This window comes from Sceloporus undulatus, chromosome 4 (genome assembly GCF_019175285.1).
Source record: "Sceloporus undulatus isolate JIND9_A2432 ecotype Alabama chromosome 4, SceUnd_v1.1, whole genome shotgun sequence".
NCBI lineage: Eukaryota > Metazoa > Chordata > Lepidosauria > Squamata > Phrynosomatidae > Sceloporus > Sceloporus undulatus.
Genome location: NC_056525.1, coordinates 250,305,040 through 250,330,431, shown reverse-complemented (window position 1 = coordinate 250,330,431; position 25,392 = coordinate 250,305,040). Strand labels below are relative to the sequence as shown.

The 25,392-nt window shown below is 48.8% G+C and overlaps 2 protein-coding genes across 7 annotated transcripts in view; one reads left to right on the top strand and one right to left on the bottom strand.

The window, feature by feature from the left end:
* Positions 1-1,093, bottom strand: part of LOC121929716 (F-box/LRR-repeat protein 6-like) — a 36,219-nt gene extending 35,126 nt beyond the window's left edge. For 2 of the 3 annotated variants that reach the window (XM_042465564.1, XM_042465565.1), the window contains exon 1: positions 968-1,093. The gene's annotated coding sequence lies outside the window, so the exon portion shown is untranslated. The remainder of the gene's footprint in view (positions 1-967) is intronic. The other variant, XM_042465563.1, reaches the window with a different exon arrangement.
* Positions 1,013-25,232, top strand: SLC52A2 (solute carrier family 52 member 2). 4 transcript variants are annotated; one of them, XM_042465579.1, is made up of 7 exons: positions 1,013-1,136; positions 7,543-7,704; positions 15,945-16,040; positions 16,638-16,776; positions 19,190-20,078; positions 21,709-21,832; positions 23,040-25,232. In XM_042465579.1, exons 4-7 carry the CDS (start codon positions 16,647-16,649, stop codon positions 23,250-23,252), a joined length of 1,356 nt encoding a protein of 451 aa, XP_042321513.1. In that variant the 5' UTR covers positions 1,013-1,136; positions 7,543-7,704; positions 15,945-16,040; positions 16,638-16,646; the 3' UTR covers positions 23,253-25,232. The 4 variants fall into 4 exon arrangements, with proteins under 4 accessions (XP_042321513.1, XP_042321512.1, XP_042321514.1 ...); XM_042465578.1 differs by lacking the exon at positions 1,013-1,136 and adding an exon at positions 4,643-6,792; XM_042465580.1 differs by lacking the exon at positions 1,013-1,136 and adding an exon at positions 11,368-11,505 and having other exon boundaries at positions 4,643-7,704.
* The last annotated feature ends 160 nt before the right edge of the window (positions 25,233-25,392 follow it).

Sequence of the window (25,392 nt, the reverse complement as noted above, 5' to 3'; positions counted from 1 at the left end):
TCTCCTCTGAACTGTCTCTTCCTCAAGCTAAACAAATCCAGCTCCCTGAGTCGTTCCTCAGAGGGCTTCATGGTTTCCAGGCCCTTTACCATTTTGGTTCCCCTCCTTTGGACTCATGGCTCCAGTTTCTCAATCTCCTTTTTGAATTGTGGGGCCCAGAACTGGACACAATATTATTCCAGGTGGGGCCTGACCAGAGCAGAATAGAGTGGCACTATCACTTCTCTTGATCTAGACTTCTATTGGTGCAGCCTAAAATCGCATTGGCCTTTTTAGCTGCTGCATGGCACTGTTGACTCAATGGTTGTGAGGTGTACTAAGGATGCTGGGAGGAAACCAATGTCAAAGTGTGGGGCACTTAATGAGGGTGGGGGGGCTTAATGAAGGCAGGAAGGGTTTGTGGGGGCAATGGGGTGTCCTCCCTGGGAGAGATGGCGACCATTTTGTGCGCCTGAGGAGCCCCCCTTTGGCCAAGGGCGCCTGGCTGTGGGGCATTGTGGGAAGGAAGGAGACCCTGGCTGTGATGTGCGCAGTAGAGGATGCTGGGAGGAAAGCCATGTCAAGGTGGGGGCATAATGGCGATGGGATCCCTCAACAGAAAGAGGGAAACAGGAACTGGAGCCCCCGCTTTGGCCAAAGATGCACGCAGGGCATTGTGGGAAGGAGGCAAGGCGTGAGGCGCGCTGAGGATGCTGGGAGGAAAGCAGCGTCATGGCGGACGGGGGCTGTTTAATGAGGGCGGGAGGGGCGCCCCACTCGGAGGAGCCCCGGAGGGAGGGGGGGCGAAGGGGGTCAGGCGGGGAGACCCCTCCTCAGGGGCGGCATCCAGGGGGAGGCCAGGGGCTCGGGAGGGAGGGAGGGCCCCGCTTGGCCTGGGGGCGCCAGGCATTGTGGGACGAGGCGGGCAGGGAAGATGGCGCCGCTCTGGCTCCCTTTGGGGCCCCCCCTCTCTCTCTCTCGGTCTCACCTGCCCGCCTTTCGTTCGCCCGGCTCCCCGGCCGGAAGGGAGGAAGGAGGAGGCAGGCCCACCGGGGCGGAGCTTTCCGGGGAAGGAGGAGGAGGAGAGGCCCGAGCGACCGACCGACCGCCTCTCCTCTCCTCTCCTTCTTCTCCTTCTCCTTCGAGGCTGGCGGCGCGTGAGTCGGGCGGGAAGGGGCTGCCTTTTGGGGGACCTGAGGAGGGTCTGCCCTGGCCTTGGCGCTGGATGGGTCATTTGCCAAGCTCTTGTGCGGTTGGGGTGGACTCTATGAGGACTACACCCCCCCAGAATCCCCCACCCTCCTGCCTTTTGGGGAGGGGGTTCTGTTGAGGAAGGCAGAAATACCTGCCATGCTGGGAGTTGCATCTCCCCCCCCCACCAAAAAAAGGCGAAGGGGTAGAAAGAGGGATGACAGGTCCCAGAATCCCCCCATCGTTGTGGCTCGGGGATTGTGGGAGTTGTAGTCGGAAAAAGCAGCTTTCACCCCACTCCATCGATCTGGGTTGGGTTTTTAGAAAGAGGGACTACAGTTCCCAGAATCCCCATTGTTATTAGTGGATTCTGGCAGTTGTAGTCCAGAAAGCAGCTTCCTCCGCTCACCTGTCGATCTGCCTTGCCTTGGGGATTCTGAGAGTGGTAGCCAGGGAGGGGGTTGAAAGGAGGACTACAGCTCCCAGAATCCCCCTCGTTGTGCCCAGGAATTCTGGCAGTTGTAGTCCAAAAAGCAGCTTCCTCCACTCGCCATCTGGGGAAAAAGGATTGCAGTTCCCAGAATCCCCCAACCACAACAATGGGGATTTGGGGAGTTGTATATCCCCCCCCCCAAAAAAAAGCAAAAAGCAGGGAGGCTGTTTTGGCTTTGTATATCTTGGGTGGGTGAGTTTCTGAAAGCCTATGTGAGCCAGGGATTATGAGGATTGTAGTCCCAGAATGCTGCTCCCCCCCCACCATCATCCACTGTTTTCTTTGGAGTGAAAGGAAGGAAAGGACACACACTTTGGCCTGTCTTTGGCTTTGCACACATGGGTCCGATGTGGTCAGGAGAGTCTGGGGCGAAGGGATTCTGGGAGTTGTAGTCCATAAATGGCACCATTCCCTTGCCCAAGGTTTGGGGTAAACACACAATCACTGATTGATTGATTGATTGATGCAATATTGATTTCTTGCTCTCTAGATCTCTGGGCAAAATCCGTTTAAAATGATGCAAACAGTAAGAATTGTTTTGAAAGGCTAAAAGAAAACCCATTAAAGAATTGTATCCAGTCAGAAGAAAGACTAATTAAAACCAGTTGGAATGCTTTTGAAACAGTTTGAACACAGGCTTTTGTCCTCCAGCCAGACTGAGGCTCCGGGGCATTCTGGGATTTGTAGTCGCTTTCCCAAGTGCTGGGTTTGGAGAAGAGGGAAGGAAGATAGGCCAATTTATTATTCTTTATTTCATTTCTGTGGCTCCTGTCCCCCAAAAAGGGACCCAAGGCGGCTGCCAGTGGTTTTTGGCTTTGTGTGGCCTTTGGACTAGCAGTGCCTGGGGGATGCTGGGAGTGGTTGTCCCCAGAAGTGACCTTCTCCCAGCTCCAGGTTGAGGGTTGAAGGGCAGAGGAGAGGCGCACGTGCTTTTGGCTTTGAACGCTCCTTACTCAAAGAGGGACAAAGTGGGGCAGGCGAAGGCAGGCGCTGGCTCTTGGAGCCTGCCAAGAACAGAGGGAGGGTGTGACCAGGCTCTTTGCAAGTGCTGTCGCTCTGAAAGATTCATGTAGTTTGCAGGAGATAAACCAGAAGATAAACAGAGTCATCGTGACGAAGGCATAGTTTGCAAGAAGCCAGAGGCAAATCCATGGATTGCTGCGGTTGACTGCCTCCCAGTCAGTTCCACCCTATGAACAAGGGATTTCCACATCCCCTTATCCCGAGCTGCTCTGCTCAGCTCTTATAGGTTCATCATAGGACAGGATCCTAGAATCTTAGAGTTGGAAGAGACCTCAAGGGCCACCCAGTCCAGCCCTGTTCTGCCATGCAGGAACTCTCAATCAAAGCATCCCGACAGATGGCCATCCAGCCTCTGCTTAAAGAAGGGGATGCCACCAAAGTCTCCGAGGGAGTGTCTTCCACTGTGCAACAGCTCTTACTGTCAGGCAGTTTTTCCTAACGCTGAGGTGGAATCTCTTTTCCTGTAGTTTGAATCCATTGTTCTGGAGCAGCAGAAAACAAGCTTGCTCCATCCTCAACATGGCACCCCTTTAAATACTACAGGGCTATCATATCACTTCTTAACCGTCTCTTCTCCAGGTTAAACATACCCAGCTCCTTAAGCTGTTCCTCATAAGTCATGGTTTCCAGACTTTGATCACCCTCCTTTGGACACATGGCTCCAGCTTCTCAATGTCCTTTTTGAATTGTGGTGCCCAGAACTGGACACAGGATTATTCCAGCTGAGACCTGACCAAAGCAGAATACAGTGGCACTATGACTTCCCTTGATCATACTAGGCACTATACTTTTATTGATGCAGCCTAGAATCGCATTGGCCTTTTTAGCGGCCATATCACATTGTTGACTCATGTTCAACTTGTGGTCTCCTAGGACTCCCTTTCATACGTAGAAGACTCCTTAAGCCAGGGGTCCCCATCCCACTTCTGTGCGCTTCATTTTTTCCTGCCTAAGTGCAGTGCCTTACATATCTGCATGTTCTACATTTCAGCCTTCTGTCCAGGAAGAATTGCCGAATTTCCACGATGAGTGTTTCTAGCTTTTATTTGGTAATGCCCTTCACGTTTCTGGAATGTCCTACTTTTTACAGTGCCTTGTCCACTTTTGTGGTTATGACGGCTGATCACCCTGAGCCTGCCTTGAGACCTTGGGCAAGTCTCAGCCTCATAGAATCCTAGAGTTGGAAGAGACCCCAAGGGCCCTGATCCAGTCCAACCCCATTCTGCCATGCAGGAAATTTAAATCAAAGCTTCCCTGACAGATGGCCATCCAGCCTCTGCTTAAAGACCTCTAAGGAAGGAGACTCCACCAAAATCTCAGAGGAAGGAGTGTGTTCCAATGTCGAACAGCCCTTATTCACAGGAAGTTCCTCCTAATGTTGAAGCATAATCTCTTTTCCTGTAGTTTGCATCCATTGTTCCATGTTCTAGTCTCTGGAGCAGCAGAAAACAAGCTTGCTCCCTCCTCATTATGACACCCCTTCAAGTATTTAAACAGGGCTATCATATCACCCCTTAACCTTCTCTTCTCCAGGCTAAACATCCCCAGCTCCCTAAGGCATTCCTCATAGGGCTTGGTTTCCAGACCCTTCACCATTTTAGTCGCCCTCCTTTGGACACATGGCTCCAGTTTCTCAATGTCCTTTTTAAACTGTGGTTCCCAGAACTGGACACAGTATTCCAGGTGGGGCCTGACCAAAGCAGAATAGAGTGGTACTATGACTTCTCTTGATCTAGACACTGTACTTCTATTGATGCAGCCTAAAATTGCATTGGCCTTTTTAGCTGCTGCATTGCACTGTTGACTCATGTTCAATTTGTGGTCTACTTGGATTCCCAGATCCTTTTCACACATATAAATCTCGTTCAGCCAGATGTCACCCATCCTCGGGAAGGCAATGGCAAACCTTTGAACAACTCTTGCCAAGAAAACCCTAGCATAGCTTAGTCTTAGTTGGAAGTGATTTGAAGGCACACAACAACAGTACAATGAATGTGACGTCGAAGGCATCCATAGTTTTTGTGCAGCTGTTCCTTGAACAGTCTCACTGTGTGTCCAGGAAGGTTGCAATGTTCTGCAACTGGTTTTTGGGCATTGCTATTTCTAATGTTGGATTTGTATGTTCATTAACATAGAGGCAGTCCTGTTTGTCCAGTGCAGAGCGTGGAGGGGCATTGCATTGCCATATATATTGTGTTGGAAGAAGAGCAAGGAAATGTACTCGATGCATTTACCTTCACTTATCAATCTGAACAAGTAATCAAATTAGGCCTTGCTTGTGAGCATCTCTGGGGGACTGTGTCCCAGGAGAAACACTGAGCTAGCTGGCCTGTTGCATGCAACTTCTTTGGAAGAAGGAAATTGTCTCTTGCTGAGCCTTTGCCTCTAAAGAAAGCTTGGAGTACAGAGTCCAGCATAAAGAGAGATCTGGGGTGAACTTGCTATACATGGCAGGGTCAGTTCAGGTGAGCATTTCAGTGCATAAAGTTTGCTGAATAGCAAAGGAGAGTGATTGATTTTAAAAGCCAAGAACGTAAGAGGAGGCCTGCTGGGCCAGAGCAAAGGTCTATCTCATCCAGCTGCCTTTGTCTCCTAATGGCCAACTAGAAGGTTCTGGAAACTTACACTTATTCCCCGCCTTCTCCCTTAAATTGGCAGTCCAGGTACCTTACAAATTAAAATGGAACCGGCACAAAGAGAGGTGGGAAATAAATAAATAACAAATAGGAATTAAACATACTAAAGGTCTATGTAAAACCAGACTTTAGCTGCCAATAATAATAATGTGTGTGTGAGAGAGAAAGAGTTTTTGCTGTATCCCCTTAACCACGTTTCCCCCCTAAACTAGCCCCGTCCCCCCGTGCTTTAGGCATTAGCAATTGTGGAAGGTGGTCCAGCCCCATAACAATTGGAGAACCGGCTGCATTAATTTCTGTCAAGCCGGAAGAGTTTCATTGTCTTTCCTGATACAGTGGGCCCTCCCCATTTACAGCTTTGACTTTTGTGGATTGGATTATTCAGAGATTTGATTACTGTACTGTGTTCTCTCTCGGTGCCAGTCTGTGGTCAGTTTCCACCAGAGATTGCAGAGGTCACCTAGAGAGAACACTTCTCCAGGCATTGGGTTTTTTGGTCCTCTGGCAGGCGCTGGCAATAGAATAGAGAGATTGCTAGAGAGGTGTTTTCTCAGGTAAAAGAAACAGTGGTCTTTTTATTTGCCGTCTTTCCACTTTCATAGGGGCCCTGTGTCCCTAACGCCAGCAAATGTGGAGGATCCACTGTAAACCATTGCATGGACTTAGTATATTCTTTCATCCAGTATGGGAGCCTTGACGTTTCACAGAATAGATTAAAACAAAAGCATGGCTAAAATGCAGTTTTATAGAGTCAGCCCTCAGCATTCGCAGGGTTGGGTGCAAGATCCCTGCGAAAGTGGGAAAGGCACAAAGATAGGTCTGCTGTTGTTTGTACCTAACTTAACACTTCTCTGGGCAATTCTAGATCCTCCGGCACAATTCTGTGGAATCACTCTGGAGGACCTAGAAATGCCCAGAGAAAACATCTTTCCAGTTGCGAATAGGGCAGCAGCAGCAGCAGGGGAGGTGACAGCAAGGGCAGCAGATTAATTTGAGCCATCTGCAGATAATCAAATCTGTAAATACTTAACCCATAAATGTGGAAGGACCTCCGCATATTTTAAAAAGCTCATATCCTATGAAAAACGGCAGTAATGTAAAATAGTTTGAAAACATTGACAACATAACAGAGGACAAAAATGCAGTGCTCCCCCTTTAAAAGCCTCTTCCAGAGCAACCAGTTAATGGCCCAAAGCCTGTCTGAATGAAAATCCCTTTGCCTGCAGATGAAGGAGGCAGAAAGGGGCCCAGTCTAGCTTCCAGTGGGAGGTGGTCCCACAGCCTCCTGGGAGCAACCCCCACCAATGCCTTCTTTACACAGAACCGCCTTTGCCACTTGCTTGTCCTTTCACCCAGCCTGAAGAGGTCCTTTTGAAGCCCTTTGAAATCCACTTGTATTTTCTCCAGGCCAATAAGTTTGTGCAACCCAGAGGCCTGAGCAGCTCCTGCTGGCTCTTTGTTCCTGATAAGGTAAACACGCTTTTTAAAAGCCCAGATTGACGGGGGTCTGCCTTGTTACTTCCCTTCATTGTGAAAACAGTCTCTTCCCCTCTGCTTCCTGTCCTTTTAACTTGTTTCTAAACTTGTATAGGGACCCATCCTTTAATTTCCCCTGTTCTAGCCAAAGGCTTGCTGCCCCCCTTTCAACGGTGGGGAGCCTGGAGGTGGGCAAGAGTCTGGTTGTTTTTCTGCAAGGTCCCGGACTTAAAGAGTTTCATGTTTGGGCGCTCTTGATAAGGCTCTCCTTTGGAGCTGTAAATGAGTAATTGAAAGGCAGAAGAGGAAAGTCTCTTTGCATTTGTGACTGGTGCTGCTGGTGCCCATTTCAGAGTTTGCCAGAAGGAAGAGGAACAGGGGCCTGAAAACCTAAAAGGGTTGGCAGAGCCAGAAATGTCCCTGTTGAGGTGCTGAGGATGGTTGAGAAACTGGGAAAGAGGTTGTCTGGATCCCCTGGTCTGGGGAAATCAGCTCTGGACTGGTTGGTGGGATCTCATCAGCTTTATGGTGCCCCGGAAAGAAGATCTGGCCGGAAGCTGACCAGAAGGTGGACAGCGGGGAGGGGGCATGACACCGGCAGAGCAACTGTTCCATTTGTATATTTCTTGCATGTGTGTTCTTCCCTTCCTTTAAGGAGCTCAGGGTAGTGTTTCAGCCTGGTCCAGACCTAGCAAGGCGGTGGGCACAGAGAGTCTCTGTTGCTAATGGGAGTTGTGTTTTCAGGATCTCCAGAAAGGCACACCTGGCAATGGAAGATACTTGACATTTGCGTGGCATTTAACATCTGGGACCTTGTCTTTGGCTCCCCTGTTTGTGCACTTGGGAATGATGTTTCTGGCTCCATGGCCTTGCAGAGGAGGATGCACCTGAAACAGCTGGTGGCAGGTAAGAATGGTCAGGAGAACTCCTTAAAGCTGACCATCCGACTGTCTCATGCCTGGAGATTGAACCTGGGATGTCTTCTCTTAGGGAGTCTGTCTAAGCCAGACCTGTCAGGTTTCAGGCAGGGGTCATTCCCAGCTCTACCCAGAAAGGCTGCTGGGACCTTCCACATTGGAAGAGAGGAAGTTTCCCTGATACTGAGTCTGACCTTGGTTCAGGTGGCCTAGTATTATCAATGCTGACTGGCGGCAGCCATAGCTTTCCAGCAGGGCTTCAGGTAGGATTCCTTTCCTAGTCCTGTCTGGACATGCCACCCCTGGGGCCTTCTTCCTAGGCACATAAGAAGCTGAGTCAGACCTATTGGGGGCTGTAAGGTTATACAGAAGATGTTGTTTTTTGTGTTAAATGTGGTGATAAGGAGGTGTTGGGAGCAGGTGGATGAATAGGGTGGAATAAGGCTGGGGAATGACAGTTGGTAGACTAAAACAAAATACACAGAAGTGTGATACCCTTATTGGCCAGGAAAAATGCACAAAACACTTCATGCAGGCTTTCAGAGCTTCATTGGCTTCTTCATCTAACAAAAGATGTTAATCATACAGGAGAAAGGAAGAAAACTGACAGTATTGGAGTCACAGGCCTACATTTTGTCTATAAGTTGTCTCTGTTGTAGTTCCATGGGTTTGGAGGGATCTCAGTGCAGACAGAGGCCATGCCTTTCTTGACCATGTTGTGACTGAGACAAAGGACAATAAAATCTAGACCCCATTTAAATTGGGTTGATACCCAGTTAGTAGAGTTAGCAGTTAGAGAGTTGTGTGGTGAAGTGAATGAATAGGTGAAAATTAGGGTTGAGAGAGCCATCTAGTATTTATGAGCCCATTAGAGCTCTGAGATCATCTGGAGAGACTCTCATCTCTGTCTCTGTTAATCTTCAGGTGGAAGAGCTCTCAGTTTTCTACGTGTGCGCGCAGAATTTAGGGCTCTTCCACCTTCATTTCCTCTATCTACTTAGGGCAGGGGTAGGCAACCTTTTTGAGCCGGGGGCCGGGTTGCTGTCCCTCAGACAACTGGGGGCCCGAAGCCAAAAAATAAATAATTTAATAATGATATATATATATATATATATATAAAAACCGGGACAAATGTGAGACAAAATTTTCAAATGGAGGACACTTTTTTTTTAAAAAAAGGAAGACACGCGAAAAAATTTGCTAATTTTTTAAAAAATGTTAATATAAATGCATGTTTCTGAGGCTTCTATAGACAATTGCCCCCCCTTGCCCGCCACTTGCCCCCACTTGCTCCTCCTTGCCCGCCGATTCTGGAGATCCGGGATCGATTCCCAGGTCAGCCATGGAAACTCATTGAGTGACTTTGGGCAAGTCACACTCTCTCAGCCTCAGGCAATGTCAAACCCCCTCTGCACCAACTTTGCCAACAAAACCTAGGAAAGGCTCGCCATAAGTCAGAAACAACTTGAAGGCACACAACAACAACAACAAGCTCCATGCAAGACCTAACCTGCATCTGCACCGGAGAAATAACCTGGTTTGGCACCACTTTCACTGCTATGGAATTCTGAAAAGTGTATCAAACTTCTGGTATCAAACTGGGTTATTCCCCCAGTGTGGATGCTTCCTAAGACTCTTCTGTACCCAAGGACTCCATCTCTCTACACTTCCTAGAACCCCACAGCCTAAGTCTCTTCTAGGAAACCCAAGGACTCCATCTTCTTCCTCCTCCCCTTGCTTTGGCGTTTTGCACACAAAGCACCCGCGCCTGTTGTGGCTGCAGACCCGGAGGCGAGGTTACCTTCTCCAAAGGCAGGAGTAGGTGAGAGCCTCTGCGGCCAAAGCCTTCCAATCGAGGCCGGGGCTGGAGATGAGGCCTCTTGGCCCCGCATGAGAGGCCTTCCCTGGCGAGGTCTTGGGACCGGCCCCAGCACGGACCTGTCGCCTTTGGCCTCTCGTGGGAGGGCGCGGGGCCTTTGGCGGGGTCAAATTGGTGGCAGGTCTGTGCTGGGGCCGGTCCCGAGGCCTTGCCGGGCCGGATCCGGCTTGCGGGCCGGGATTGCCGACCCCTGACTTAGGGTAACGCTGTGAGCATCATAGAGTTTTCTTAGGCAAGGTGTGGACTTGCCGTTGCCTTCCTCTAAAATATTGTCTACAGCCCCTGGTATTACTCCTTGACCGACTGACCCCCACTCAAATACTAACCAGGGTTGACTCTGCTTGGCTTCCAGGATCAGATGTGATCTGATGTTTTCTGGTGCTGAGCCCCAAATGTGTGCTAATAGGAGGACAAAGAGGGAGACAGCCTAGCCTCCATTGAAAGTGAGTTGCACAGCCCGAGAGCAGCCCATAAGGAAGCCCCCGCCACGAAAGGTATTGGAAACCAAGCCATATTGAGTGGAAGAATACAGGGTTTGGAGAGCTTTATAGATCAGAGCCAGCACTTTGCTGGTGAAGCAGTCATAAAGAGGGCACTGCATGCTTCCTGCAACTGACCCTGGTCAGTCGTCCGGTTGCAACAGTCTATGCCAGCTGAAATTCTTGGACGCATTTCAAAGGCAAGGCACGTTACAGTAGTCCAAATGGAGTGTAACAAAGGCGCGTTCCGGACAGGCCCTATAGGGCGCCGTTGTTACGTGCGAGGAGCAGCACTTCCTGACACGCCTTGCCCCTCGCACGTAAGGAGGGCATCAAAATGGCAGCGTCCTGTACAGATGGGCACTGCCATTTTGACGTGACGGACGCTTAGCGTCTGCACGTCTCGGTGCCCTCATGACGCCACAAGGGCGCCATTGGCACCTTGCAACGTCACAACATCACTGCAAGAAGAACCTGCTTTTTGCAGGCTCTTTTTGTTGTGCGGAGGAGCCGTGTGGTTTGTCTGCTGCAGCTCCTTCACGCAGCAGACAAGGGCGGCGGCATGCATCAGCAAGGCATATTAAAACTTTGTTTTCTGTGTATGAATACAAATCATTACTGCAAACAAAACATAGTCTATGACAGGGGTAGGCAACCTGCGGCCCGCGGGCCGGATGTGGCCCGGCGAGGCCTTGGGACCGGCCCCAGCCCAGTCCTGCTGCCGATTGCCGCCGGGGCCTTTGGCGTGTCGCGCGAGGGGCATGGTGGGGCAATTGTCTATAGAAGCCTCAGAAACATGCATTTATCTTAACATTTTTTAAAAAATCAGCAATTTTTTTCACGTGTCCTCCATTTTTTATTTAAAAAGTGCCCTCCATTTGAAAATTTTGTCCTACATTTGTCCCGGCTTATTTATTTATTTAATTTTTAAAATTAATTATTTATTTTTTGGCTTCGGCCCCCCAGTTGTCTGAGGGACAGCAACCCGGCCCCCGGCTCAAAAGGGTTGCCTACCCCTGGTCTATGACATCTTCCGTCCTGGTAGAAACAGGGGTATTCCTGAGCATGCTTAGGGAACATCACATCTGATAAAGAGGAAAAGGGGGGCAGGCTGTTGTTTATAATTATTAAAATGGATTGATTTCCTGACTTTTGGAACTGTCTGGGTACAGATTGCCTCCATTGCTCAGTATGTGAAAGAGGAAACTGCCATCTTGTGGTGAAAGATGGACGTCTACCTTCTTAATTTCCTCCAAAGGGAAACTGAGGCAGCTTCCTTTTACATTTATTGTAGTGGGGACTTGCGTGGGAGTGTCACTGCACCGGACATGAAGATGCACCACAAACAGGGCGATGCAGCAAATGGGTGAAACTGTGTCCAGACTTTGATTTCCAAACATTCCTTTCAGCATTGCCAGCAAGGTTCTTTCAGGTCTGAATTGACATTTTCAGCAAAAGCATATGCCACTTCTATGATTCCATCTTCTGTTTTCTTTTCAGGAGTGGTTTTCTGAGAAACACTTGGCACATTTCTGTTTTTTTAAATAAGTTACCCCCCACCCCCCCCCCCCCCGCAAGCAGTTGCTTAAACCTATTTCTTAAGAAGACCTGGTAATCTTGGAGAGATGCATAAACATTTAATTGGAGGACCCCTTCAAACCAGCCAACTTCAAATAATAGAAATCCACATCTAAAATGTCCCTGAGAGGTGGTCTCTGTTTAAAAACCTCCAGCCAAAGAAAACCCACTGCTGTTACTTCTTCTCACTACACATGTTGGGGGACCTGCTTGCCCCAAATAAGGAAGGGGCCCTATCAACTATAAAATGGGGACTGAGTGCCTCTCCTTGCATTTTATGAAGTATAGAATCTAAGAGTTGGAAGAGACCACAAGGGCCATCTAGTCCAACCCCATGCCATACAGGAATGCACAACTAAAGTGCTCCTGAAAGATGCCCACCCAACCTCAGTTTATACACCACCAGAGACAGAGAGCCCACCACCCTCTGAAGCAGCCCATATTCCAATCTCAACCTGTTCTTACCATCAAGAAGTTCTTCCTAATGTTTAACTGGGATCTCTTGCTGTTTGAATCCATTGGCTCATGTTTTACTCTCTGGAGCAGCAGAAAACAAGCTGGCTGCATCTTCCACATGACATCCCTTCAGATACTTGAAGGTGATTATGTCAGGTCACCTCCCAGTCTTCTCTTCTCCAAGCTTAACATACCCAGTTCCCTAAGTATTCCTCATAAGGCTTGGTTTCCAGCCCTTTGAGCAACATGGTTGCTCTTGGTCTCTAGTCATGTTCTATCTGGTCAGTATCCTTCCTGAACAGTGGTGCCAAGGACTGGAAACACTATTCTGAATGAGGGCCAACAAAGCTGAATAGAGTAGAATATACAGTCAAAAATTCAAATTCAGGTTTGCATTCAAAACATTTAATTCACAACAGGCATTTGCAGGTTAACATTCCTCCAGAGAAGCTAATCCTTCTAATACATGAGACTAATACAGAAGGAGACATGAAAGGAATCAGGCCTGTTACAGACTGCCAAAATAAAGCTGCTTTGGGTCTCTTTGGAGGTATGATATTTAAATGATGCATGGGTCCTAAGAGTCCGGAGGTCGCACCAAAGCCACACTCCATTCCTAAGCACTGGAGGGCAGCTTTGGTGCAGCTTCCGGATTCTTAGGATGCATGCATCATTTAAACAGCATACCTCCAAAGAAACCCAAAGCAGCTTTATTTTGGCAGTCTGTAACAGGCCTCAGTGAGTCTTTCTGCAAATGCAGGGAGCCAGAATCATCATCATCATCATCATCATCATCATCATCATTATTTGTATCCGCCTCTCCCTGTATTGGATCAAGGCGGGTCTTTCAGAAGGATCTGAAAGAAGCTTTGGCCACATTTGAACATGCAACAACCTGAGATTTTTGTGGAGAAGAAAGTCTGGCTTGGGTTTAGCAGAGCTGTTTTCCCAGGGATGGAGATCAGGTTTGGAAGAAAGGTTTGGAGAGGGGGCAAGGGAAGGCTTGTGGGGGGATGGGGAAAGATTTGGGTCTACCTTTTAGCAGGTTTAGGATGCTTTGAAAGTGATGGGGTTGTGAAGGGAAAGGAAGAGACAGTGAGGAGGGAATCAGCTGAAATGGGAAAAAGATTGGGGTCTGACAGTGAGGAAAGAGAAGCAGATCCAGAGTTTTACATCTAAGAAATTCTGTGCTATCTAAACCCCACTTACTCTAAATAACAAAGAGGGAGGGAAGAAAGACTGCTGAAATTTCCCAGCAGAACAGACCCTCCATTTGCAGGCGTTTGGTGTCCATCTCAAAAGCACAGAATGCCCAGCTGTTTTATAGAAAGGGAGAGGAAGGCCTACAGGTGGGAAGGCAACTGGTGGGGAGCCCAGCCATGGCCTCTCTTTGGTCATTTTCTCTTTCCTCTCCTTTGGTCTCCATGGAGTCTGTACAGGTACAAGGGACCCCAAAGCAGAAGAGGACAGCCTCTTCCCTTTGTATCTGACTTTCTGGCAAAGGCTTTGCTCTGTGGAGCAAGTGACCTGACTGGTCAGGCCAGCCAGGTAAGCAGGGCAGGGAAAGAGGCCTTTTGTGCCTCACCTTTCACAGGGATAAAGGAACCTGCCCTGACTTTCTCAAACATCATATTTCCGCTTTTCTCCTGCAAGAGTTGACACAGCAAGAAACAGGCGTGACTCTTCCATCCGCCTCTATTCCAGACACTGAGAGTTGTAAAAGATTACGTTTCTCAACATTCTCAGGGGAGCCGGCTTTCCAATAACTTCCCAGAGGCTTTTCATTTCCTCCTGTGATTCCGAAATCACTTTTTCAGTAGCTGCTCAGAATCTGTTTCATCTTTCGTGGCAATCCCTCCTTGGTCTCCATATTGCTCAGGCCTCAGCCTCTTGCTTCTCCATCTGTCTGGAAGGCCCTCAACAGCTCTTTCTGAGAGAAATGGGGGCCTGCTTACCCCATAGACCAACCTAGTCACTTTGGTCAAAGAACCATAGAGTTGGAGCAATCAGCTAGCGCCACATTCACCAGAGATGCTTCTTAGGGTGAGTCAGAGGAAGTCATCTTCTCAATGATCCCTCCATTGAGGATTGACCTCCCTTTAGAGCATGGGTGGGCAGACAGTATTGCCCCTCAGTGCTCATTTTTGCTCCTCCTCTTTCACTTTTAGTTGTTGTTGGCTGCCCTTGAGTCATCCTCGACTCCTGGCAACCCTGTGGATGGGACATCTCCAAGCCCCCTTGTCCCCACTGCTCTATAGAAGTCTTGTAGGTTCAGACCCATGTCCTTGTCAGGCTGGGATTAATCCTGCCATGATGTAGTGCTGGGGGAACCTGTTTGATCCTAGAGGTATCAGATGTTCTATGATATGAAACATGTATGGTTATGATTTGTTGTTCTTATTTGTTGTTATAGCATGTAGTATGGAAGATGGGGAAATATATACAAGGGGGGTGTATTTGGGAGTGGGTTGGATTCATATCATAGGGTAGTGAAATATGTGTTATTTTATAGGTTTAAACTGTTGTTAACAGCATGGATTGAGACAGCTGCAGGGAGAGCTTGCTATAACTGGGCCTAGAGAAAGAATGTGGGAGAGTGGTTTTTCCCCCCTTAGCTGCTTCAGCGGCTACATGGTTATCTCTGGATGGAGATCCTGACTGAGAAACCAGACATTGTAACTGAAGTAGGCATTGTTTTGGGAGAAAATCATTTTCAAGTGCTTTTATTCTGTGTGTGTGTGTCCCTGATTTCTAACTTCTAATCTTCCAGTAATAAATGTCTTTCTAATCATCCACTGAAGACTGGTAGACTGTGTCTGCGAGGAGAGTTCACCTCGTTCTGACAGTCTTCCTTAACTGACTCCATCCATCTGGCGTGGGGGCTTTCTCTCTTTCTGCTGCCTTCTACCTTTCCTAGTATTCTTATCTTTTCCATTGAGATGTGCTTTCTCGTGATGGGGCCAAAGTATGACAGCCTCAGTTTAGTCATCTTGGCTTCCAGGGAGATTTCAGGTTTGATCTGTTCAAGGACCTATTTGCTTTTCTTTTTGGCTGTCCTCTGTGTCCTCAGCAGTCTTCTCCAGTGAATTACATTCCTTTTTAATCACTTTTTTCACTGTCCAGCTCTCACATCTGTACTTGGGGATGGGAATACAATGGCTTGGAGCTGTTGCTGAATTGGATGGTGCAGAGGCAGTGATGAAATAAAGCACATTCCCAGTTTAAAACAAGTCACAGGAAAACTTACACCTCTTTTTAAAGGGGACCCACATACCTCAAAGTTCAATTTTATTTTAAAACAAGCCATATGCTCCCAGCATAACTTGTTTTAACCTAGAAATAAGACTTTAATCTGCCATTGCCCCAGCGGATTTCCAAGTCTGTGTTTCTCCTGTGTATTCAGTCTCATGTATTTTCTGCTGGGCAATTTGCTGCCAGGGTAGCTGGAGCTAGGCTAGAGCAGAGACTGATGGTCTGGCTCAGTCTAAGTAACCACGAGTCTGAGCCTCAGCCTGTGTTCATTTGTACACTGCATCTCAGATCCATAGAATCACAGAGTTGGAAGAGACCCTAAGGGGCCGTTCAATCCAACCCCATTTTGCCAAGCAGGAATGCACAATTAGAAGCACGCCTGAAAGATGTCCATCCAACCTCCTTTTAAAGACATCCAGTGATTTATTTTATTTTATTTGCAATTTGAATCCTCTGCTTTGTGTCCTATCCTCTAAAGCAGCAGAAAACAAATCGGCTCCATTTTTGACATGATATCCCTGCAGAGATTTAAAAATGGCTCTCATCATGTCTCCTTTTAAAAACAAAGCTGTTTTCTCTCCCTAGGGATGAGCAGCAGTGCTCCAGAGGACCTCCTGGCATAGCTCAGGCTGCAAGATCCAGTCCTCCTTTGGATTCCTGGGCTGGTGGCCTTCACCAAAGGTATGTCCTTCCCTCTTCTTTTGGCCCCAGGCAGCAACCATCCCTTCGGTTGGGGCTCTGAGGCCCCTTCCTGTCCAATAGGCAGGCCTGTGTACTCTTCAGTCCCTGAGGAAGAATCCAAAGACATTACTGTATTAGTCTGAATCAGAGTGGAAACGGAATCTTGTAGCACCTTAGAGGCTGCCTAAGAGAAAAACATTAGTAGCATAAGCTTTTGTAGACCTAAATCTGCTTTATCTGATGCAGATTACTCAAGTGCAGATCTGATTCCTTGGATCCCTAAGGAAGGGCACGGCATGGCCAGGATCCAGGTCTTGCAGGTTCCTCAGCTGGCAGGAACAGGATTCAAAGAGGGCCACCAGTGCCCATGGTGGTTGGCAGCATAAGGGAGACAGAGGGGGGAAGTCAGGCCCTGCCCCTAGAAGATTCCTAGCTTGATATTGGTGGTGAGGGGGAATGGAGAGCTTTGAGGGGCAGGCATGAGATGAGGTGGTTGCAAATGCTTCATTGCAATTGGAAATAAAGGTCACATTCATTCATTGCTTGCTTGTTTTGGTCTCTTCCCCTGCCCCCTTCCTTTCTCTCTCTTATCCCCAGGCGAAGAAGATGTCTCCCTCCCTGAACGGCCAGGCTGTGGTCACCCACTTTCTGGTGGCCCTCTTTGGGATGGGCTCCTGGGTCTCTGTCAACTCCCTATGGGTGGAGCTGCCGGTTGTGGTGAAGAGGCTTCCAGAAGGTAACCGCTGGGGCTGGAAAGTTGCTGGCCAAAGGTGGTGAAGCTTCTGCTTTGAGCACAGTTCCATGCTGGCTGGTTTAGCAGAGAAAGGAGGGCAAAGCTGGGTGCTCCCTTTGAAATTCATAAGAACGAGGCGCTTAGAGGAGGGGCCATATTTGAGTTGCAGAGCATGTGCTTAGCATGCAGAAGGTCCCAGCTTCATGCCCTGGCTTGCCTAGCTAGATCAGTTCCATAGGGTCTGATAAGAGCAGCTTTAGTGTTCCTGTGCAGAAGGTCTCAAGTTCAGTTCTTAGCCTCTTTTCACAGTTCTAGAGAAGAACCATGCGAAACCCACGCCAGAGTTGACAATATTGGCTTAGAAGGACCTCCATGGCTCAGACTCGTGGTTTTCCAAGCCTTTACAAGAAGCAGAAGGAAGAGGACCTGGCAAGGGATGCCAGAGAGATGCTGTCTCCTTTCCTCACCCCTTGATAGGTTGCTAAATTCCTTGACTCATGGTCCCATGACAGAGACAGCACCTCCATTATGGTTGACCCTGGGAGCTCTGGGTCATTCCCAGACAAGGATTCACCTAGTAAGGACATGAGAATAAGCCTTTCCTGTGTATGTATGACCTCTTTGTTTAAGCAGAGCCTCCCCCTTTGGATCCACAGAGGCACCCACCCCCTACTCCTTATTGGAACACAGTGAAGGAGACAAAGAAGGCCTTTTTTGCTCGGTCTCTTTGGCCTGGGAGAGGGGAGGTACAGCTGCTTGTGATATCCATAGAATGCAGGCAGGCAGCTGTGGATTACTATCATTAACTCATCAGTTGCATGGCAGTGCTTCACCAAGAAGCCACACTTCTGCTAAGGAGAACCCAGTTTCCCTGAGCAGGTTGAATTTCTATATATACTCATGTATAAGTCAAGGAATTTTAGTTAAAAAAATGGATCAAACCACCTGCGTTGACTTATTCACATGTCAGTGTAGGTTCTGTACTCTTATGAAAAAAGGTACCATTGACTGAGAGAAGGAGTGGCAAAGGTGACTGTTTAGTTCTTCCCAAGAGAACCTAAAAGAAGCACTGCCCCCTCTACTCTTTCTGCCATGGCTCCACTTTGGCCTTTTTTGAATGCCTGGTGCGAAAATAACAGCGGTATTTATCTATCCAGCCTTTAGGGTGAGCGCAAATAATTACGCTGGAATTTTGTAAGTTCTTTGGCATTGTTTCCCTTTGCTTCATCCTTTATACCCTATGTTACATGCACTTATATTTTACCCTCGACCTATCCATGGGTCATATCAAACCCCCTAATTCTGGCCACACAACCTATCCTCGAGTTATACATGAGGTGGGCTTATAATCAAGTATATACGATAAAGTCACAGAGTTGGAAAGGACTGCAAGGGCTAGTCCAACCCCCTGCCTTGCAGGTATGCACAGCTAAAGTACCCCTGAGAGATGCCCACCTAAACTCTGTTTGAGGACCTTCAAAGAAGGAGAGCCTACCACCATCCATTCTTGCAATTTGAACCCATGGGTTTGGATGGATTCATCCATCCTCTGGAGCATCAGAATATAAACCTGTTCCAGCATCCACCTGAAAGTCCTTCAGATATTTGTCTGTGGCTGTTAGATGACTTCTCCACCTGCTGTTGTTCAAGCTAAGCATATACATCTTCAGACCATTTTATCATCTTAGGGTGCATCTACACTGTAAAAATAATGAAGTTTGACACCACTTTTAAGTGCTGTAGCTCTATCTTATGGAACCTTGGGATTTGTTGTTTTACAGGGTCATTAGCCTTCTCTGCCAAAGAGTGCTGGTGTCTGACAAAACTACAAATCCCAGAATACTGTAAGAAAGAGCCATTGGCAGTTAAAGTAGTGCCAAACTGTATTATTTCTACATTGTAGATGCACCTTAATTTTCCTTCCTTGGATCACTATTATATTTGTGCTTATAAATGTAATGCAAATACAGTTGCGCCTCCTTTTTTGCGGACTTGGAATCCGCGTCCCTCGCCCATTCATGGGCGGCAAATGGAGGGGGACAAAATGGGGCACACCAATGCGGCTTGAATATCGGCGATTTCCCATTTTTGCAGAGGAGTCCGGAACAGATCCCCCGTGAGAACGGAGGGGCGAGTGTAATTCCAATTTCTAAAATTGCATTGGATTGGGTTGGGGTCATGGCATTCTAGCTACTTTGGCACAGTTTTCTGGGGCAAACAAGAAAAAGGGAAAGGTGTGAAGGAGGGCTGGAGGCTCAGCAGTGGAGGGGACAGACTAGGACTATCTGAGGTTGGGGGGGCAAAGCCATATTTCCCACAAAGCCTTTTTTGAAAGGAAAGGCTGCAGGGATTCTATAGTAAACAATGTACACCTTTGGGATGTCAGCTCAGCTCCACTTTCTTCCCCTCTTTTTAGCATGGAACCTCCCTGCCTACCTGTCTGTCCTGATTGCCCTGGGAAACATTGGTCCCGTGGGCGTGACCCTGGTTCACCACTTTGCCCCTGGGAAGCTGAAAGAGCGTTGGCTCATCCACTCCATCCAGGCCTTAGCTGTGGGGGCATCCCTCTTCCTGGCGCTCTTCTGGGACCACACATCCACGGTGGCTGGTGAACAGCACAGCGTGGCCTACTTGGTGCTGGCGTTCCTGCTGGCCTTGGTCTGCTGCACCTCCAATGTCTCATCTCTGCCCTTCATGTACCAGTTCCCACAGCTCTACATCCGGACCTTCTTCATTGGGCAGGGACTGAGTGCCCTCCTGCCCTGCGTGTTGGCCCTGGGGCAGGGTGTGGGGCAGCTGGAATGCCCCAATGCCACGCAGGGTGGCAACGCATCCCAGCCCCACTATTTGGAGGAGAATTTCTCAGCCACTACTTACTTCTGGCTCCTCATGAGCATGCTGGCCATCTCAGGGCTTTCCTTCCTGGCCCTGGTGATCTGGCATGAGCATGGTAATGGTGACGGTAGTGGCTCAGCTGGGGAGAAGAGCTCTTCCAAGGAGAGTGTGGAAACTGAGGAGTCCTTCCCACTGCAGACTGATAGCACGCCCGCCTCTGAGTGCGCCCTGGAGAATGCAGCCACTACAGGGGATTCGGCCAAGCCTCCAGCTGCCCCTTTCTGGACGGGGAGGAACATCTTCCTGCTGGTGCTGCTGGGGGTCTCCAATGCCCTGACCAATGGGGTCCTACCCTCTGTGCAGACCTACTCCTGCCTGCCTTACGGGGTCATGGCCTACCACCTGTCGGTGGTGCTCAGCAACATTGCCAACCCCGTGGCCTGCTTCCTTGCCATGTTCCTGCTCTGTAGGTGAGTCACTAGTGATGACATTCATCATTGGCATCATGGGCTTTGCTACACATATGTTTGCTCCTGCATTATTGTTGTTAGTATTAATGTTGTTTTTGTGTACCTTCAAGTTATTTCCAACTTAGGGTGGCCCTAAGGAATACCATTGGCATCAGCATCTTTACATTTATTTATTGAATTATTAATATACAGTGGGTCCTCGGTATCTATGATATCCGTGGGGGATCCATTCTGGACTCCCCCCCCCCACTGTGGGTACCAGAATCCGCAGATGATCAAGCTTACATTGTCTCCAATGACGGTGCGTGCATGTGGCTGCACCACCATTAGGGATAACCCTCATTCCCAGTGGCAACGCGTGCATGTAGCCTTTCAGGTGAAGTCCTGTCCGTGTGTACATGCTTCATTTAGGACAACACAGGCTTGCCAGCAACGGATGCTCAAATCCACAGATACCAAAGTCCCACCATACAGTCCTCCCTCCATTCTTGCAGTCTTAAAACTGTTTTTCTCGCTTATGTGCAAGGGACGAATGGAGTGCGTGCCCGCATGCTCCCCCAGCAGTGCGTCATATTCTAGCCAATGGGGCTTGAATATAAGCAAAAATGCCACGAAAAAGGACGGGTGACTTTATTGCCTTTTCCCTAGGCTGGGTCTCAGGGCGGCTTACAAAAATTATTACAGGATACATTAAAGATTATATTCTTATCATTATCATCATTATTTCTTGCCCACCTCTCCCTATGGATGGAGGCTGCAAATACGCAGAATGAGTCAAAGACACACATCAGTTTAAAATATCAAGACAAAAACATATTAGAACAATCGATCCAGATTTTAAAATTCAACATTTAAAATTCATCATTTAGAAATAATCTGGTTAGGCCTGTTGGAAGAGACTGGTCTTGAATGCTCTTTTAAATTCAGACAGCGTATTCAGTTGTCGGTCGTTCCGCAGTCTCTGGGCAGCTGAAGAAAAGTCCTTTGGCTGACAGTTGCCAGTCCAGTCTTGGCTGACTGGAGCAAATGTCCCCCAGTATATGCCAGTAAAAACAGGCAACAAATAACTAAACTAGATGCTGATTTAAAAGCAGTTTAAAACACATCCATTAAAAAGGCAAGAAATGAAAATTAGAAGCCCTTATAATTCCTTATAATTTAGAAGCACAATGTTGGAAGCCCTTTCCTTATAACAACAGTCAGTTCCCAGAGGCCTGTCAACAAACAAACCCTGGCTTACTTGGTAAGGGAAGGACAGAAAAGATGGAGCCATTCCAACCTCCCAGAGAAGGGAGCTCCAGAAACTGGCAGCAGCCACCAAGAAGGACCTGTCTCACTTGGTGCCTTCCTAGGACGGCTTCTCTGGGATGTGGCCCTCTAACTAGACCACAAAGAGGCAGTACATGGCTGAGGTTCCAGTAGGAAAAGACCCTTCCTTTACTGGTCCTTGGACTGACCGTCCCCATGGCTGAGAGGGAGCTGGGTGAAGGTTGGATCCTGCTCTGACTGTCATCTCTTTTGAGCCACATCGGAGGATTGCACTGAAGAGTCACAACTGACGCATGCACACAAGCTGGAGTGGGGCATCTCAGGGCCACCCCACTGGATTCCCTGCTTCTCTGTCTTCCAGGTCGTCCCTGGGTCTGAGCATCATCTCAGCTGCAGGCTGTGTCTTTGGAGCCTACCTGATGGGGCTGGCAGCCTTAAGCCCCTGCCCACCGCTGCTGGACAGCCCTGTTGGCACCGCCGTGGTGGTGAGTATGGCGGTTATTCTGGCTGCACTGCTTTCAGCATTGGGGTGAGGGAGAGGAACATAGCTGCCCCTTTCCCCCAAGGAGCAGTTCTCTGTGGCCTTCCTCTAGGTCAGGAGTGGCAAACCAGCTCTCCAGGCTTCCCAGTCTTTTGTTGGCAAGAAAGGAGGGGCATAAGAATTACCTGCCAGGGAAGCCTCCAGGAATAGTACCCGTTAGTCCTTCAAATAAGTCCCACCTTTACTGTTTAACTCAGAAAATGCCAATTTTTGTCTTGTGGCCACTTGTGACGACGGGAGACTTTTGATGGCTGAAGTGGCTGCGTGGACAGAATTGGGCCTGGAATGGGTAGCCTTGTCATGTGCTTGATAGCCACAGCTCCTGTAGGAAACTGTAGTTCCATTCTTTGTCCAGGTCATATTGTAAGAAAGAGCTTGTATGACTTCATGTCCTGCAATAACAGAATCCTACCCGGAGGAAGGCTGTGCTGGGTCCCCAAGTTCCCACTCAGCTGTGGGGCTGGCTAGGCAGTGGTAGACTGGTTGGGCTGGCTTCCAACCTCACCCACAAAATGCACATTGCTGTGAGGGTAACAATGCTGGCTGGCAAGAGCTCAGGGAGACTAGTGGCCTACACAGCACCAGCTGTGCTGGTTAGGGCACATGGGAGCTGTAGCCCCAACATCACCTGGAGGGTCTCCTGCTCCAGCTGGGAGTAGCATTTCGATTTAGGTCAACCTTCCCTCAATCCATTTGCTGTTCTTACCTAGAGTAGGCCCACTGAGTCAATTGCAGAATGGTAAATCAACACTTACACAGATTGTGTGGCCTCAGAGCTACTCTTTTTGGGACTAGCAGTTGGATTTAGAGCAGGGATGAGAATCAGACAGCCCTCCATACATCTGCAACTCCAAGCATCACTTACCCTTTGCTGTGCTGGATGGGAGTTGCAATCTGACAGTATCTGGTCCCCATCCTTGATTTAGGGCCACATTTGGAAATATGAGTTGCTGATGTAGTGAAAAAACCATGTCACTCATGTTTGAAATGGCTGCTTTTGAAAGAGAGGGTTCATGATTCTCAGTTGCTCCTAAACCTGACAGCCCTAGGCCCAGCTGTTTGCCTCCTCTTGTTGCCCCTGCCAGACAGTGCCACCCACCCTGGTAGGCAAAGGAATGGAGCCCAGCTGAAGGCAAGTCTTCTCTTGGCAGGTGATCTCCTGGATTCTCTTCCTGGGCCTCTTCTCCTACCTGAAGGTGGTGATCGGCAGCTTGCTCCATGAGGCTGGACACGCCGCCTTGGTTTGGTGTGGGGCCAGTATCCAGGCTGGCTCCCTGGTGGGGGCCCTGGTCATGTTCCCTCTCATCAGCGTCTACCACCTCTTTGAGAGCGGGAAGGACTGTGTGGACAACTGCAGGGTGTGAGCATTGCTGGGGGATGGCAAGAGGGGTCCCCTAGGACTGGAGGCCTCTCCGTTAGAGCCGGTCCCTGAGGCCTCAGAAGAACGGTTCCTCCGGCTTCCAAGGTGGCACTTCACGTTTAGCACTTGCGGCAGCCATCGCTGCCAGAGAGGTTTCTTTGACCTCTTTCCTAGCTTTTGGGGGGGAAATCTCCCAGACAATCAGTCTCCCCAGTCCTGGCTTTCCTGTCTCAGCCAGGTTTTCCATGGGAGTGGGGAGGAGGAGGAGAGGGTCTCCTGTAAGACAGTCTGTACCTCCAAACCCTTACCGTCTCCTTGGACCTAGCCTGTCGGTGGAGAGGCAATTTCTTATACTGCACACATGCACACTTCTTCCCAGGAAACCTCTGTTGCTTTTTGCCTTGGGCTGTGGGAAGTGTTGACCTTTTCTCTGTAGCCATACAGTGCCAAGCTGGCCTCCGCAGATCCGTGGGTGGGTGGGTGGCACCCATGTTGCCAGGTAAGCAAGTGCAGCAGTGGTGGGGGACTCATGTCTCTCAGGTCTCTGACTGTCCACCTCAGAAGAGAGTGGTGGGTAGTGAACTATTGTATACGCTCATGTATAAATCTAGAGATTTTAATCAAAAAGTCAACCCAAATAACCTAGATCCACTTATCCATGGGTCAGTATAGTGGGCCCTACTCTTACGTGGGGGATCCATTCTGGATCCCCCCCCCCCCCGCGCGTAAGAGAAAAACAACATAAGCTCAAGCCCCATAAGGAGTAATGGGGTTTGCTGTGTGGCGCACAACACAGTCACGCACTGCATTACTCCTCCTGGGGCACAGGAGCCTTATTCTGGCACGGGTTCCAGCGTATGCTGAAAGCCGCGTATGGTGTGCCGGCATATGACGCAGGTGCACTGTATACTTACTGTTCCTTAACTCTTATTGACAAAGGAATCAGTCTCTTCTCTGAGTAGAATAGCAAAAGGGGAGAGTTTAGTCCATCCCGGAAGAATCTAAAAGAAGCACCAGATTCCCTCTACTCTGTTTACCATAGTGCCATTTCTGACCTTTTTGAATGCCTAGGTGAGAAAATGGCACTGATGACGCCTCTTTGGCACTTCCCTTAAAGCAGCACTAAGAGAGTAGGGGGGTCATTGCTTCTTTTAGGTTCTCCCGGGACGGACTAAGCTCTCTCCTTTAGCTACTCAGAGAAGGGGATGGCTCCTTTTTAAATAAGAGTTAATACTGTACCTTTTAGCTTTTGCCTCCTTTTTAATGTGTATGTTTCCTGAGTTCTGCCTGTCCCATATCACACGGACACCGTTTCCCTTTGTTCCCTCCTCATCCATCCAGCCTTTAAGGTGAGCACAAACAGTTATGCCTGCTGGAATACTGTAAGTACTTTGGCATTGTTTTGCTTTACTTTGTCCTTTATATCCTTGGTTAGATAGCCCTAAGTTTTACCCTTGACTTATCCATGGGTCATATCAAAAATCCATAATTTTGGCCTCAAAACCTTGACTTATACAAGAAGTTGACTTATACATAAATATATACAGTGAAGCAGGCGTGGATGTTTCCATGCCCCTGGCTTGACTGCTGCTCCTCTCCTCTTCAGTAGATAAGCCTCATGCAGCTCTGGAGAATGGAGGAGTTTTGCCTAATTCCCTTCTGCAGGGGCTGCTTTGTCTCAGGTTTGTGGGGCTCCCCTCCCTCACCAGCCTTGCCTTAAGCGTAGCACTCTCTTTACGTTGGGACCAAAGTCACCCCTGCTGCGGGGGGCTCCCTTTTCCTCCCCCAAATTCCTTGTCCTGAGTCTGGTAGGGCTGCAGCCTTCCTGGAATGGTTTTGGTAATGGCAATGGCTTCAAGGATGCCACAAGGAAAGGCCTACTGTTCAGTGGCACTGAACAGTAGGAAAGACTCAGCCTTGTAATGGGCAGCTGGTGACAGTCTGCATTGCGGGGAGATCAGGAATAAACTCTTTTTCTATCTCAGACTTTGCTTCCTTCGAATGCTTCATGTTCTGCAGCTTTTGCAAGAGAAAACTGCGAGTCGCAACAAAATGAGGTGCAAGTGAGGTTTGTTGGCACTTTGCTGCACGCACCACTCACCTAACCCCCAAATCAGTTCCCAAAATGTCATTCCCCCCATTCC